This window comes from Panicum virgatum, chromosome 3K (assembly GCF_016808335.1).
Source record: "Panicum virgatum strain AP13 chromosome 3K, P.virgatum_v5, whole genome shotgun sequence".
In the NCBI taxonomy this organism is placed as follows: Eukaryota; Viridiplantae; Streptophyta; class Magnoliopsida; order Poales; family Poaceae; genus Panicum; species Panicum virgatum.
The window spans coordinates 57700096-57716189 of record NC_053138.1 but is presented as its reverse complement, the minus strand read 5'-3'; the positions used below and the strand labels follow the sequence as shown (position 1 = coordinate 57716189).

The window sequence follows — 16094 nt, the reverse complement described above, 5'->3', positions numbered from 1 at the left end:
TGACTACCAATTTTTCTACCAATTATTTCTTTTAGCCGTAGAGATTGTACCTCAGAACATGCGCCACATACATAGTGGAATGCGTAACTAAAAGTCAACAGTCATGCCCATACCACTTCCATGTCAGAAATCTACTTAGGATGTGTTTAGATCCCAAACTCTTCCAAACTTTCCATCACATCGAAATCACATCGAAACATTAAATATAGTAAGTGACCCATGCATGGAGTACTAAATGTAGGTAAATAAAAAAACTAATTGCATAGTTTTGATGTACGTTGCGAGACGAATCTTTTAAGCCTAGTTAGGTCATGGTAGGACAATATTACCACGAAAAAACAAAAAGTGATACAGTGTGCTACAGTGTTTTTTTCCATGGGAACTAAACACAGCCTTAGTTACCTTTTGAATTCATCTAGAAGACTATCATGTCCTCATAGATTTAAATGAACCACTGAGTTGTCCTTTAAGCACTCAAGTTGCATTTGCAAACTTGTGCTGGTGTGAAGTTGACTGCTATATTACTTTCACTCCATCTATAAATCCATTAATCCATGCTAAGGGTGTGCCTAGACTGTAGACATCAGTCAATTGATATTTGTGGTATCCATCAAATCACCGGCGGTTGGATGGCTGCCTGCTGTCCGTCAGGTTTCCTCTGCAAAAGGGTGTTGTGTATTCGTTTTTTCTTTCTCTTTGGACCTGTTAGGCTGAAACAGGCACCTGTGTTTCCTGTTTTGTCGAAATAGTAGCTTCTTCCTTCAAAAAATAAAAAGAAACAGTAGCTTCTAACGGGTGTTTGTTCTGACTATACATACAGGCTGTTATTAACCAATCAATCAATGGTTAAAGACTCCTTTTTTTGTCAACAGCCCAACTCCTTTTTTGTGGATGTACACGACGTGTGCTGAAAAAAAACAAATATAAAAACTTACCAGATATACTAGCAAAGAAAAGCATATTACAAAAAAGTGTCTAATCTAGGGTGGCCTCACAGCAACAGAACTAAGCTACATGTTTGTTCGAGGCTTCTGTTTTCTATTGGTGGCTAAAAAGTACAACAAAAAGGGTCAAAATATAACAAGAAAATGAAATATTACAGGCAAAAATTTTCAACAACAACAAAGTTACAATTACAATTTTACTAAAAAAATCACAATCACCAAATCCGATCTGTTCTCCTGCTGCGTGTGTTTCTACAATCTACAAAACAGAAAGTTACAGCTAAAAAAATGTATAAACGATAAAAAATGTCATTGTGCTTTCAGAGAAACAAGGAAAATGAGATAAACAATGAGCAAGTAATTAGTTACATAGCATTGAGAGAAACATCAATACAAATCTTGCAAACTAGAATAGTCAACAAGAAAACACTAAGACAAGTAAAGAATAAATAAAGAATTTACACCATAGTGAGTAATCTGACAGTTTCTTAGGACGTCGTATTCACTTCTAGTCTCTTCCAAAGCCAGCAGCACAACAACCCCAAGCACCCCGGCTCCGGCGGCCATGCGGCGTCCATCCAGCGCAACTCGCGGTGGTAGGCCACAAGCGCCGGTGTCCTCTGCGCGCCTGACGGCCACACTACGCCTGTTCTCCACTGGCTCGGTGACCATGACGATCGCGCTACACCTGTCCTCCACTGGCTCCGCGGCGCTACGCCTGTCCTCCACTGAAAATACCATGAGGTCATAATTTAATTTAATAATAGCAATGGCATGGTTTAAACTCTGTATAATGAAATATTGTCTGTCAAGCCAGCATCTGGGTCAAGAAAAGCGCAACCAACCAGCAGAGCGATCACCAATTTTGGAACACTGTAGATTTTCAGGTGGCCATAGGCCCTAGCGGTTAACTGATGTTTGAGGTTTGATTGATACTTACTGAACAGGTGGAAAGGTTGGGCTGATTACTACATGCTCTGACAGATTCTTGTATGAACAGCATTGCTTTGTCACTTATTAGAAAAAACGGGGAAGACATCAAACTATAAACTTTTGATTTCTGCAGAAATTAACCTTTTCCAGTAAAATTCTTGCTTGGCACAGGTACAGTAGTGCGAACAGAAACCATATAGGGAGCCAGAGACAATGACCCTATTGAAACATGGTACAGAATGCTTATCAGTGCTATGCAGGTATGTCGTGGAAGTCAAAATCATCAGGAAAAGAAAGCAGGATTTATCTAGTATGTGCTAGAGATCCCACTTGGATGGTTTTGGTTAATAGCCCAACATCAAAACAATCAGAAAAATTTCATGCAATTAGGCTAAGTGATGGAACACAAGTGAAACAGACATTGAGGACCAGAACTACTACTGAAAACGAATACATGCACTATAAGTCCTGGATACTTCTGTATCATTTCACAGGATAGTGAAAGTAGGAAAGAAGCCAGCTTAACTAAACTTAGCATACCTGTCAAGAATCAACATATATTGAATCAACTGGATGTGCTCTTCGTTTTGGAAGTTTCAATACCCTGTACCACTGCTTGCATTTTCTGAGTCAAAAGAACATTCATGTTACAAACGAGGACAACCAACACCAGTAAATTGAACTTCTAAATGACCAATAAAGGCATCGCCCTCCACACACACACACAAAAAAAAAAGGAAAGAAAAGCAAAACGATGATAGATAGATGTGGACCTAGATCACCACAAAATAGTAAATAATACTGGAAGTTTGGTGAATAGCTTTAACTCGGAGCTAAAGGTTTGCAACTCTGAAAACTGAAGTTCATTAAAGGACCTACATCTATAAACTCTCAGATATATCCTGTGCTCAGCTACAACTTGATGGCAGCACATGCTCCTAAGTTTTAACCAGTAAGTTATAAATCTGAAGTTCTTGTGCCTTTTGAAGCTTTTGATACATCCTTTACAGCAACTAGCACAACCTATCTATAATTCTACATTAGTCACTACATTTGTTAGCGATGCAATGATATCAATTAAAACAGAGTGTTGAAAGAATTGCTTAAATCAAGTGCAAAGCATTTCTGCAAATGTCACCTTTACAGAGATTTCAACTTCATCAAGCTTCTCTAGTATCAAATCCCCAAGAGGAGGCTCCTGAAAATATCAATGTATATACTTCCAAATTTTAGATAGCACAATGAAACACAAAGAGCATACGAATACAGTCTATGTGACCACAAATCAAGAACATGGTTCTACAGATAAACGCAAACTTAAACATATTTAATCCTAGTATACTGTTAAAAAAGTAATACACTAGATATTAGGGCATATTTATGTTCAAGTAAACTATCAGAGAAAACAGTACTAAGTTCGAGGTTGCCTTACAATTTCATGTGACTGATTTTTGCTATAATTGTTGAAGTTAGAGACCATCATATTACTTGATCTTAACATGAGAAATATGCATCATACCGTTAACACAGAGCCAGATGATGCATAACACTATGCTGACAGAACTTACAATCCAGGTTCAATGGTTGACTGAATGTAATATCAATATTGTCTGTTGGCACTCCCTCACACACACACAACACCCTCTTACTTGCAGGTGGAGGAAGAAGATGAGAGGAAGAAGAAGGACTCAGGAAGAGCACACGAAATGGAGCTGCTTAATCTATGAGCTGCAGCTGCTCTCTCCTTTTATAGACACAAGTAGTCAAAGTAAGCATTTACAAGATAAGGTGCTATAGTGTTATGCAGCCTCTACCACTACTAGCTACTGCTACTACTACTAGTCACTACTGCTACCATGCGGCCAACTGCAGCTGCTACTATACACAATAGTGTTTGCCGCCCAACATTGACAAGGCAGCCTTGACTGAGCAGGAGCAAGAGCCCCTACCAGCGTAGAACCTAGACAAGCTAGAGCATGGGTAATTATCTAATAATTCTTCCCCTAATTGCACTGTTCTTGCTTGATCTCCTCAACTCCAATCTTGGTCCTCAACTCTGTAAGTCGAACGCGCCCAAGTGGCTTGGTGAGGATGTCCCCGAGCTGTCGAGCTGTCTCGACATACTCGAGCTTGATCTGTCCACCGTCGACGCAATCACGGATGAAGTGATACTTGGTGTCGATGTACTTGCTCCGGTTGTGGTGGACGGGGTTCTTTGCTAAGGCGATGGCGGACTGGTTGTCCACCATCAGGACGGGTGCCCGAGCTTCTTCTCCGGTGAGCTCTGCCAGCAGCTGCCCCAGCCAAACTCCCTGGCAACATGCTGTCGCCGCCGCAATGTACTCTACCTCGCAAGTACTCAGCGCAATGACCTTTTGTTTCATCGATTACCAGGAGATCGGGCACGCTCCAAGGAAGAAGAGCACACCAGTCGTGCTCCTTCGTCCATCAACGTCGCCCGCCATGTCGTTGTCGCTGAACCCAATCAGCTCCAGCTCTCCTCTGCTCCTCCTTGGGTAGACAAGCCCGTAGTCGCGCGTCCCTGCCACATAGCGGAGCAGATGCTTGACCGCGGCGAGGTCATCCTCCCGCGGCTCCGCCATGAACCGGCTCACGTACCCCACGGCGAACCCAATGTCCGGCCGCGTGTGCGTGAGGTAACGCAGTGCGCCGACGATGCTCCGGTAGCTCGTGGCGTCCACCAAGGGGGCAGTGTTGTCCTTTGACAGCTTCACCTTCTCCTCCATGGACGTCTGGCACGCCCTGCACTCGCCCAATCCGCTCCACTCCAGCAGCTTCCTCGCGTAGGCGCTCTGGCGGAGCGTGATGGCATTCCCGGTCTGCTCCACCTCAATGCCGAGGTAGTAGGTGAGCAGATCGAGGTCTGACATGTGGAACATCGACTTCATCTTCTCCTTGAACGTGTCGATGTCCCGCTGCTCAGCTCCGGTGACGATGAGGTTGTCGACGTACACGCCGACGATCACCAGGCCTCCCTTCGACCGCCGTGTGTAGAGGGCGTGCTCGGTGGCGCACTTGGTGAAGCCGAGTGACGCGAGGCTGGCGTCGAGCTTGATGTTCCACGCGCGCGGTGCCTGACGCAGCCCGTACAGGGCCTTGCGGAGGCGGAGCACCCTGTGCTCCTCGCCGGCGATGACAAATCCCGGCGGCTGCTGCACGTACACCTCCTCGGCGAGCTCTCCGTTGAGGAATGCCGATTTCACGTCCAGGTGATGGACCTTCCAGCACCTCACCGCCGCCAGCGCCAACAGCAAGCACACGGACTCCATGCGCGCCACCGGCGCAAAGACTTCCTCGAAGTCGATGCCCTCGCGCTGCACGAATCCCTTGGCAACGAGCCGCGCCTTGTGCCGCACCATCTCGCCGCGCTCGTTCCACTTCACCTTGAACACCCACTTGAGCCCAATTGGCCGGCAACCGGCCGGCGGATCCACCAGCTCCCACGTGCGGTTCTCCTCCACCGCCGCCATCTCCTCCAGCATCGCCGCCCGCCAGCGTGCCTCATGTTCTGCTGCGCCAAAGTTTGGTGGCTCCTCTGCGCTGCCCAGATGCAGCTCGAGGTCGTACAGCACATGGGCCGCTTGCCCGGGCAGACTCCCTATGCCAACGATGTCATCCACCAGACGGAATCGGAGTGGCTCGCCGGAGTAATCGGCGTCGATGTTCGGGGAGGCGCTCGGCGGAGGCGTGACGAAGCGAATCGACGAAACGGTGCTCGTTGCGGCGGAGATCGGAGTCCCCTGCCCCGCGGTCGAGGGTGTCCCCTGCGCCTCGCTCGAGGGTGCCCCTTGCGCCTCGCTCGAGGGTGCCCCCTGCGCCTTGCTCGAGGGTGTCCCTTCCGCCTCGCTCGAGGGTGTCACCTGTGCCGCTCTCGAGGGTGCCCCGTGTCGCACTCGAGGGTGTCCCCTGCGACTCGCTCGAGGGTGTTGCTTCCCCTTCGTCGTGAGCCAGCTCCCCCGCACCGGAGTACACCATGTACTCGACGGTGAAAGAGCTGCTCAGTCCGCCTGGCGTCGCTTCTCCATCGCCGGACTCCCAGCCCCAGCACGCCGCCTCGTCGAAGACGACGTCGCGGGACACGACCACCTTGCTGCTGGCCGGGTTGTAGAGCCGATAAGCCTTGCTCCCGCGCTCGTACCCTAGGAACACCATGGGAGTGCTCCTGTCTTCCAGCTTGGCGAGGTTGGCATCGTCTTCTTCACGTGCCCGATGCAGCCGAATGTCCTGAGGAAGGACACGTCCGGCTTTCTCCCATGCCAAGCCTCGAATGGCGTCGTGCCCTTCAGGCTCTTGGTGGGCGCGTGGTTTAGGATGAACACCGCCGTGCTCACCGCCTCGCCCCAGAACGCCAGCGGCATCTTCTTGGCCTTCAGCATGCTCCTAGCCATGCCGACCACCGTCTGATTCCTCCTCTCCACGACGTCGTTCTGCTGCGGCGAGTACGGCGCCGTGAGGTGGCGTTCAACGCCCTGTCCCGCGCAGTAGAGGCCGAACTCGACCGAGGTGAACTCGCCGCCGCGATCCGTCCGCAGCACGCGTAGCTTCTTCCCCGTCTCCGTCTCCACCTGCGCCTGGAACTCCTTGATCGCCGCCGGCGCCTCATCCTTGCCGCCAAGCACACCGGGCGCGCAATGCGCAGCGCCAAGGTGTAGAGGCGATTCCTGCCGCGCTCGACCTTGGCGAGCAGCTTCCGCTCGCGGTCCCTGATCCGGAGCACGCCGCCGTCGATCAGCACCTAGCAGCCTCGCTCGTCGAGCTGGCCAATGCTGACGATGTTGCTCCGGAGCTTGGGGATGTAGTACACATCCGTCAGCGCCTTGTGCTCGTCATTCTTGCACTGGAACACGACCGTGCCACGCCCCTGGATGTCGACGCCGGAGTTATCCCCGGACTTCACGGTGCCGACAACTCCGATGTCGAGCTCGGAGAAGGCCGCGCGGTTTCCGGTCATGTGGTTGCTCGCGCCGGTGTCGAGGTACCACTGCTCCTCTGCCTCCTCCTCTGCTCGCCCGAGGTTGACACGCGCGCGCGGCTCATCGAGCTCGACGCGCCCGCCGCGGTCCTCTGCCTCGGTGTTGATGGCGCAGACCTGCGCCATGAGCAGCGCAGGCTCTTCCTCGTCATCCTGGGCGAGGTGCGCCCGCTCCTGGCACCACGGCTCCTTGCAGTCGCGGGCCCAGTGCCCGATCTTGCCGCAATTGCGGCCACGATCCTTGTCGGCGGCACGATCTCCGCCATCCTTGCTGGCGCCCTCCGCCTTCCGCCGTGGCTTGCCGCGCCGCCTCCGCCGCTGCTGCGCGAAATAGAGGAGCCCTCCCCCTGCTTCCTCTTGCGCAGGCGCGCTGCCCACTGCTCCCGGTGAGTACGCGGTCGCCGCCGAGCCGCATCGTCTCCAGGCTCTCCCACGCCTCCTTGGCGGAGTCCTTGACGCCGAGCGGGACGACGTACTCGGTCGGCACCGACTTGAGAATGGCCTCCATGGCCGACTGGTCGTCTTCTTCGTCGGCGGTGCCCACGGTCACCGCCGCCCACAGGCGCCTCGCCTTGAGCATCACCTTCATCAGCACCCACTCGGCGTAGTTCGTGCGAGTGAGCATGGGGTACTGCGCGCCGCCGAAGTCCCGCACTGTCTTCTTCACAACGTATGTCGTTTGGCGCCCACGGCCACGCTCCTGAGAACGCCCGCGCCCATGCTCACGATCCAGGGAGGCCATGGCCACCAAGCTCGAACACTCAAGCTCTGAATACCACTTGTTGGCACTCCCTCACACACACAACACCCTCTTACTTGCAGGTGGAGGAAGAAGATGAGAGGAAAAAGAAGGACTCAGGAAGAGCACACGAAATAGAGCTGCAACTGCTCTCTCCTTTTATAGACACAAGTAGTCAATGTGAGCATTTACAAGGTAAGGCGCTATAGTGTTATGCAGCCTCTACCACTACTAGCTACTGCTGCTACTACTAGTCACTACTACAACCATGCTGCCAACTGCAGCTGCTACTATACACAATAGTGTTTGCCGCCCAACATTGACGAGGCAGCCTTGACTGAGCAAGAGCAAGAGCCCCTACCAGCGTAGAACCTAGATAAGCTAGAGCATGGGTAATTATCTAACATTGTCATGAGTGCTACATGAAAATTTGATGTGCAGAAAATACTGTTTATGCACTGTTCTGTAGTGTACTCGGTACCAGTGCAACAACTGAAAATCCTGGATATTCAAGGATTATGGTTGTTAGAAATAAGCTTTCTAGTTATCTGTTTTCTAGTTACCTATTTCTATGTATTTGAGAAGTTACTTCTTAGGTATCAGGTGAGTCATTCCTGTGAAAGGATAGCATTGTATCCTGGATTCCTTGTTTCATTAAGGAAATAAATTAGAAAAAGCTTCCCAGCTCTCTAGTTTCTTCCTCTCCCTAGCCTGCACCTTCTCCTCTAAGTGTGATACTTTAAAGCTGCCTTTATGAATACATCTATACAGTGATGATCCGCATTACATGCATCAGAACAGCTTAACATCACGCATCAGAACAAGTTCCTTAAGCACATTTCAGTATTTCACAAGCATTTTGCAAACCAAATATTGTTTAGTAGTAGTAGCTAATATGAGTAAAGCATATTTTGAAAGTTTGACATGCCAATATGCAGCTCAATAACTTTGTTAAAACATTGTACAACTTTCGGTGTTAAAGAGTAAATGAAACAAGACAACTGAAGACATACCCAAGCACTAGCTATAGGATTCAAACTTGTGCTCTGTTGTCCATCAGATGGAGCTCTCCTACTGAAATTCAGGTTCCTTGTGTTCAAAAGATGGACTAGAACAGCCTGAATAAGTACATCCAAGATTAAATTTCAACAAAAACTCAAGATAAACTGAGACACAATTAAACACTGAAATACCTTCCTGAAATCATGCGGATGAGCAACCCCAGTTATTTTTACATCATCACTAGGAGGCTTTCTAACACCAACATTCTCAATTCTGATAGAATATACCCCAAAAAAGGATTGGAGATAACCTACAGAAATCATATGATAAATAACTGAGCTATTTGCAGCAAACATTGTATCTCTCTTATACTTATAATGAAGAAACTCTTTGACACAGATTCTCGCAGGTAAGAACTAAGAACAAAGGAGGGAGTTTCTTTTCTGTAAATTTGTCAGAAAGAATTGGCTTCTGGAAACAATCTCAGAAAGATAGGTGTGGAACAGGATATGAATATGTTGTTGCTAAGTTCTAGTAAGAGCACATTACTAGTAGAATATAGCCTATCCCCAAAACAAGTCAAGATCTTACAGTCCAGATCATCCAGTCCTTCTACTTTCATTCTATAAAGTTACACATACACCTGAACATTTATAGATGAGAGCTGGGGGGAAAAACACTGGAATAACTCGTGTCATGGTCTTCCACAACACCAACCACTGTACATATAACCTTATTTTCTTTATGCTGTTTTCACTATCCCATCATATGTAATGTGAGTTGAAAGCAGATAACATTTTCATTATCAATCACCGACGATTTTATTCAGCATAGCATCCGGCTCACCTTGCTCAACAACAACATCAGAAATTGAAGGGAGGATAACATATTTCTCCTTCCTGAAAACCCCAAAACAAGGAAATGCAACAGGCTTGTTTACCTGATATGATCACTGTGTTAAATAGATCAATAACTATAAAACCAAAGAGTATTTTACTCATTCCTCATGTGAATACCTTATAAACAACAGCATGTGGTGTCAAGTACAACTTCCTTGAGCGGAAGTCCCTCCGACATACATATATTCGAATAGGTAGGTAAAGTAGCATGAGCACTCCAACTCCCCAAGCTAACACTAGTAATACAGATAAAAGAATCCACTGGGCAATTTGATACTTAACAAAATTATCTTCCATTTCTGCAAATGACGCATCATGGAGGACCTCATCCTCAATGATTCTGTTATAGTCGTTTGAAGATAAACCAGCCAATAAATGTCTTTCCAGTGCATCTACTTGCACTCTTTCATCTGGCAATTCCATCTGTCATTCATAAGTATTCATAAAGTAAATATATCTTAACTTCAAAGAACATGATGCGAGACAAGGGTAAAGAGCAAGTTGCTAACCATCATCAAGGATAAAGCATTTCTATATGGATTATCCGAATAAAGCTACGGAAAAAAGCATTTAATTTCAAATGAAAATACATAACCAAACAGATGCATTAAATTATCAACAAAAATGCTGCAGCATGTTGTTTTCTGGTAGATTTGCTAATTGCATTTCAAGAACTATCAAGCTACAACCCCTATATAACAGCTTTGATAAATAAATTGTATAGAAAGCACTTTCTTGTACAACCAAAAGAAGTTTTTGTAGAAATCAACACGCTGTTGACACAAACGATCCTTGTGCCAAACCAGTTCTTGGATACCTTAATGAATTCTAACAACACTGCTAAAGTTTGAGAAGACGCCAAAGATCTACAATGCAAATTTACAGAAAAGTAACACTAGACCATTCAAGTTCAAACATATCAGCAAGAAAAGCTGCGATATGTGAGCACAATAGCAAGCCAGTCATTCATCAATACTGCGTGGTGTCAAAATAAAGCTATGTTCAAGTCCTAAAACAAGGGCTAGGTTTATATTTTTCAGTATATAAACTTGTGGGTACAATCATACAAATGATACTAGGTCAAGCACAAGTTTGCATCAAAACAAACCACAGCAATAAAACGCCAGCTCATATCGCAGGACGGAAAATAAGCTGCGGTGCGGCAAAGGAAGTTATCCATACAGACAATGAAACAAATTTCAGCCCTATGTAGCACTGAAGAAATAGAAGCCAGCAGGAATTTTACCGAAGTTAACCAAAAACAGTAAAGAACCAAATCGAGGATGAGTGTCTCCAACCAGTGTTCGCGCAAATTTTGACAGAATCTGTAGAACAGCCAAGGGGAGATCCAGCAAACGAATCAGTGTAAGACCAAATGATATCAACAAAAGAGTTAGTGACCCTCCCCTACACAATTGGGAGTGAGGCATAAACACAATTGCAAGGCCACCAGAAATAACAGTTAAACTGCACACTATAAACAGACTGAGTCACAGCATTCAACTCCAGACTGCATGCTACCGATTGCACATGCCACTAATCCAAGCAGAATTGAAAAAAAAAAACTAAAGCCAGCGGAATATATGAAAGCACAAAAGCCAGTCGACACTTTAACTTAAATTAACCGGCAACAGTAAACGGCCAGATGGAACAAGGAGACCAAGCGTTTCTCCGATCACTCTTTGCTTAATTTTGGACAGAGCCTAGAACAAACAAATGGAAATCCAGCGCATGGAGCGGTATAACAACAGCAGACTGCATCAACAAAAGAGTTACTGTTCCTCACAGTCACAGACTCACAGACAGCACCAGGCACCAAGTAATGTCTGGAATGGGGGGGGGCACAATCGCGCCGCCACGAGCAACAGACCTCGAACTTAGACTGAGCCGCAGCACCGGACTACCTACCGCGCTCACAGCGCATCGATCCGGAACGGGACGGAGCAAAATTAAGAAGCAATCACGGCCGCACGGGTTTGGGGGCAACCGGTGTCGCCGCCGGCAGCAAAAATCGCAGGAATCGGAGCGAGGGAGGATTTACCGGGGAGGGAACCGCGACGGGATCGGACGAGCGAGCGCGGGGGCGCGAGGTCGCCGGGGGAGATTTGGGCCGCCGCCCGCCGGTGGTGCGTGGTGGTGACTGGCGGTAGCCAACTGGCGACTTGGCGAGGCGGAGGGTGGTTCGAGAGAGAGAGAGACGGGAGGAGAAATTCAGATGGCAAACGGGCGCCGACTTAGGAGTACGCTTTCGAAGCATGCAAACGTAAAACTAGGTAGTGCGTGTTCGCGGCTGACTTGGCAAGTTTCTTTGTGCTTCGGGCCTTCGGTCGAGCGCCCCGGCCGGGTCCGGCCGCACCACCAGCGCGCGGGAAGTCATCATGCGAGAACGAGAGCGAGAGCGAGCGGGCTCCATCACCGTAAATGACCTGCGGAACCCATGCGCAGCGCAGCGTCGTTCGTTCACGGATCCCTTCGTTTCCTGCTGCCCCTTCTCGGTGGACCCTGTCGTGCGACTGGTGTTGTGTGTTCGGGTGGGGAGAGCAGAGGCTCGGCTCGAACTCGAAGCGGAGTGGACGAAGAAATCGTCGTCCATGGTTCGCGTGGCGCCGGCCGCCGGTGGGTCACTGCCCCGTCCGTCCGGACTCCGGAGTGGTGGGGAACTGGGGTTCCGCGGGAACCAACGGGATCCCCCCAGTCGCCGTCGCCGCCACACTGGCAGCAGTGCCATGCCATCTGAATTTAGTATTCTATTCATGTGAGATTCTCCAATTCGCCCAGTCGCCGTCGCCGCCCCAGTTCGCGAAAAGTTACATACATATCTGAAAAAGTTTTACAAATAGACTTCATTTAGTATTCTATACATGCGAGATTCTCTCTTCGGGAAACATGTGTGCTAGGACTCAAGCGCGATCCAAACACGGCCACTACTTGGTACTATCACAAAGTAGGAAGTAGATTTTTTTTTCTGATTTTGCATCAAGCTACAGCTAGTGCGGTGCCTGTACTACAGTCTGTAGTAACCAAACTACCCCGGGCTCGCTAGTCGCCCTCGGCTCTCCCTGGGCCCCCCTTGGCAATTGGCATGCGGCTGCCAGTCGGGGTGCTCCTCCGGAATCCGGATCCGCAGCGCTGCCACCGCGCGCGCAGGCGCAGCCTTCCGTTCCCGTACGCGCCCCGGCCTCGCCGGTCGCCAAAACGACAAGACGCACGCAGGCCGCTGCTCTGCTCTGCTCCTGCTGCTGAAGTCTGGACAGCGTCGCGTTTCCTTTCACCTACGCGGACGGACGAGCCCGCGCGCTCGAGCCGAGCGCCCTTGCCCCTTTGGTGTTGGCGACGACACGAGAGAACGGCCGGGTTGAGGGTCCGTGCGACCGTGTGCCGGCGCGGCCATTGCGTTACGGGCGCATGCATGCGTGCCGGATCGATCAGGCCCTGCAGCTGGGCGCATTGTCTTTTTTTTTTGCACCAGACGTATTTTCGCGCTAGAAGGAGTGTTCTCATGATCTCATCACGTCGCTTAAGGCAATTCAAATATGGGTGCCTTAGAGAGAGAGATCCCATACCTCGTAGCGATGGTAGTATTTTTTTGAGGCTATTCCCTACGGGGCATTAAAAAAATTTCCAATTCCTCCTATACCACCAGAAAACATCTCACTCCCACCCAGCCATCAATTCAATTTTCTTTGAACTCATGTGCCACTACCGTTAGTTCTGGGTGGAACGGCAGCTAACGGTAGTTTAAAATGTCCCTTTTGCCCTCTCTTACATGTGGACTCCGCACGTCAGCCGTCTTCCATCTCTCTCCCTCGCTCGCTCCGCCCGTTCCCCTCACCTCCGCCCTCACGTCGCCGACGCCCGCCCCGACCCTGACCCCACCCCGCTCTCCCTCCTCCCGGCGCCCCTGCTCCACTGCTGCCGGCCCGCTCCTCCGCCGCCGGCTGCCTCTGCTCACCTCGCGCCGCCCCGAAGCTCCGCCTCGCCTCGCACCTCCTCCGTCCCGTAGCTCCGCCCTGCCTCGCTTCGCAGCGCCGCCTCGCCTCGCGCCCGCCGGGTAAGGAGGAGTAGGCGCGGCGAGGGAGCACCACGCGGGCCCACCTTGCCTCTGCTGCCGTTGGTTGCTCTCGCCCGCCTGCCACTGCCTGTGTGAGCCGCGCCGCGCGCATCACTGCTCCGCGCCACTTGCTTGCCGCCGCGCCACCATGTGTGCCGGTGCCGGAAAGTCCTCCACCTCCCGCACACGCCATGCCAGCCTGCTTGCCGCCGGTCCCTCCCCCCTCCTCCCGGCCGCCCGGATCCGTTCGCCCCGCCCCGGCCGGAGCAGGGAGGGGCGGTGCAGAGGGAGCAGGGGAGCGTCGGTGGTGCTGGGGGGAGGGAGCGGCGGACGGCGCGAGCGGTGGACGATGCACAGCTCCTCGTCGGCGGCGCCGAGGAGGTCTGCCGCCTGCACGAGTCCGACGTGCTCCGCCGCGTCCTCGAGGGTGCCCCCGGCCAGGACCCGTCCTTCGTCAAGTCTTTGGTCAAGCTCGGGTCAAGGGGACGAGGGTAAAACGGGAACTTCATCCTTCTCTATGCTTCCCAACGAGTCTGACAGACGGCAAACGTGACGGAATTGGACAGTAATGGTACGAAAGTCCAGAGCAAATTTGCTTAGTGGTTGTGTGGGAGCGCCAATTTTTTTAGTGGCACAGATGGAATTGGGAAAATTTATAATGGCCCGTAGGGAATAGCCTCCATTTTTTTAACCTAGCTTAGTGCATATACTAACATTCACATATACTCAGTACACAACCATCCTACTAATCGTTGTTTAAGAGCAACTCCAGCAGGGCCTCTATTTGGGTGACTAAAATGAGGGGGTGACTAAATTTCCTCTCCCACCCCCTCAATTTGGTCACCCTCTACTTAGGCTATCAAAAGTAAGGCCCACTATTTTTTAGTCTATTTAGTCGGTACTGCTGGAGTAGAGATTATATTTTGAGTGACTAAATTTAGAAAGTGGGTGATTAAAATGAGTTTTAGTCACTCAAATTTAGCCACTCCACTGGAGTTGCTCAAACGGCTTCGGCTAGAGAGCGTGATATATATACCATTTGATGCCTCGGATCGGAGGTGCCACAACAACGTTATCGTTATCGCCACCATACATCTCTGCCACAATTACCTCCCGTGTTATATGTCAAACTACTTCCGTGCATTTGGTTTTTTCCTATATATGCATGACTGCGCCGCTCTCTCAAGGCCACAAGCTATACGAGAAATAATCGTGGGAGAACGACCTATCTTGCTATAGGGTGCAACTGCTATATGTATACAACTGCCACATCATCGTCCTCTCCGCGATGCTAAATGTGCTAAATCACCTCTCAAAGTAGCTAGCAAATAAAAGGTGAGAAAAAAATAGCGTTGTCTTTTGTGGAATAAAGGGGTAAAGACGACTAAAGAGGTTGATGGATGAGAAGGGCAAGCACCTCACCATTGGAGGGCACACACATATATATCGTGCTATATACATATGGCTGCCATCCTCGGTCTCCGCCCTTCTCCTTACCATCATTCTTTTTTTAAAAAAATTTGTGAGTGCATCTACATGCTTGATCACTTGTATTCCTAGTAGATATAGGCCTTGTTTAGTTGCTTTCAAAATTCCAAAACTTTACAACATTCTCCATTACATCGAATGTTTCAACGCATGCATGAAATATTAAATGTAGCTAAACAAAATAACTAATAATTACACAGTTTATCTATAATTTGCGAGACGAATCTTTTGAGCCTAATTAACTCATGATGGGATAATAATTATTAAATACAAACGAAAGTGCTACAATATTTTACACTAAAAAATTATGCATCTAAACAGGGCCATAGAAAAGTAGCTAGGCAGATTACAAGAGCGGGCCCACAAATGCCCGTCGATAGTATCTGAGATAAAAAAAAATAACGTTATAGAAGACGCGGACTAGCATTACCGCACTTGATATTTCGCACAGAGCATACATATATAACAATGAAAATAAAAATGCGTACTCGTCTTGCTGCAAAAATAACGATGCTATGCTAGCTAGCTCATTTTACCATCAGCCGAAATTCATCGTAGAGTCTAGTGTGCTCAACTTACCCACTGCTGCCACCTGCCAGAGGCGTGGCATGGATCGATGGATAGCCCTGGTCCGGTGCAGTTCATTGGGCTGGAGATGAAAAGTTGGAAACCGATCGATCCCCCGGTACGTACGGTGTGGCCTATCTAGCTACCTGCAGGTGTCCACCGGGTCATGTATATCATGCAGCGTGCAGGCGCACCGGCACCCAGCACAACCCTACCCCCCACACGAGCGCCACAACCACAAGGCCACCACACGCACGGCGGCACGGCCGCACGGGGCCCCTTCTCTCTTTCTTTGTTTGGGAGGAGGAAGAGGAGATAGAACCGAATCAGCGGGAGGGGACGCGTGCCCACCTGCCGTTGGCGCTGCACCCAGCTGCTGCCGTGCTCTGTCCTCCTGACACCAGCCGTACTGGGGCGCTGCAGGCTTTTGTCCCCCCGGCGGCATGCACGCACGCCAACGGCAGGAGCCGGGCCGTCT

The 16094-nt window shown here is 49.7% G+C and overlaps 1 protein-coding gene across 6 annotated transcripts; it reads right to left on the bottom strand.

Moving 5' to 3' along the window:
• Positions 1–1124: 1124 nt before the first annotated feature.
• LOC120699865 lies at positions 1125–11782 on the bottom strand. Of its 6 annotated transcripts, none has more exons than XR_005685683.1 (9): positions 11552–11782; positions 9628–9933; positions 9458–9551; positions 8803–8921; positions 8623–8727; positions 3016–3075; positions 2418–2502; positions 2019–2096; positions 1125–1672 (listed from the first exon to the last, which is right to left on the bottom strand). XR_005685683.1 is itself a non-coding variant. In XM_039983956.1 (8 exons), the coding sequence occupies exons 1-7, from the start codon at positions 11765–11767 to the stop codon at positions 2443–2445; spliced, it is 960 nt and encodes a 319-aa protein (XP_039839890.1). In that variant the 5' UTR covers positions 11768–11782; the 3' UTR covers positions 1125–1672; positions 2418–2442. The 6 variants fall into 6 exon arrangements, 3 of the variants coding, with proteins under 3 accessions (XP_039839890.1, XP_039839889.1, XP_039839891.1); XR_005685682.1 differs by having other exon boundaries at positions 1885–2096; positions 2418–2489; XR_005685681.1 differs by having other exon boundaries at positions 2418–2489.
• Positions 11783–16094: the final 4312 nt, after the last annotated feature.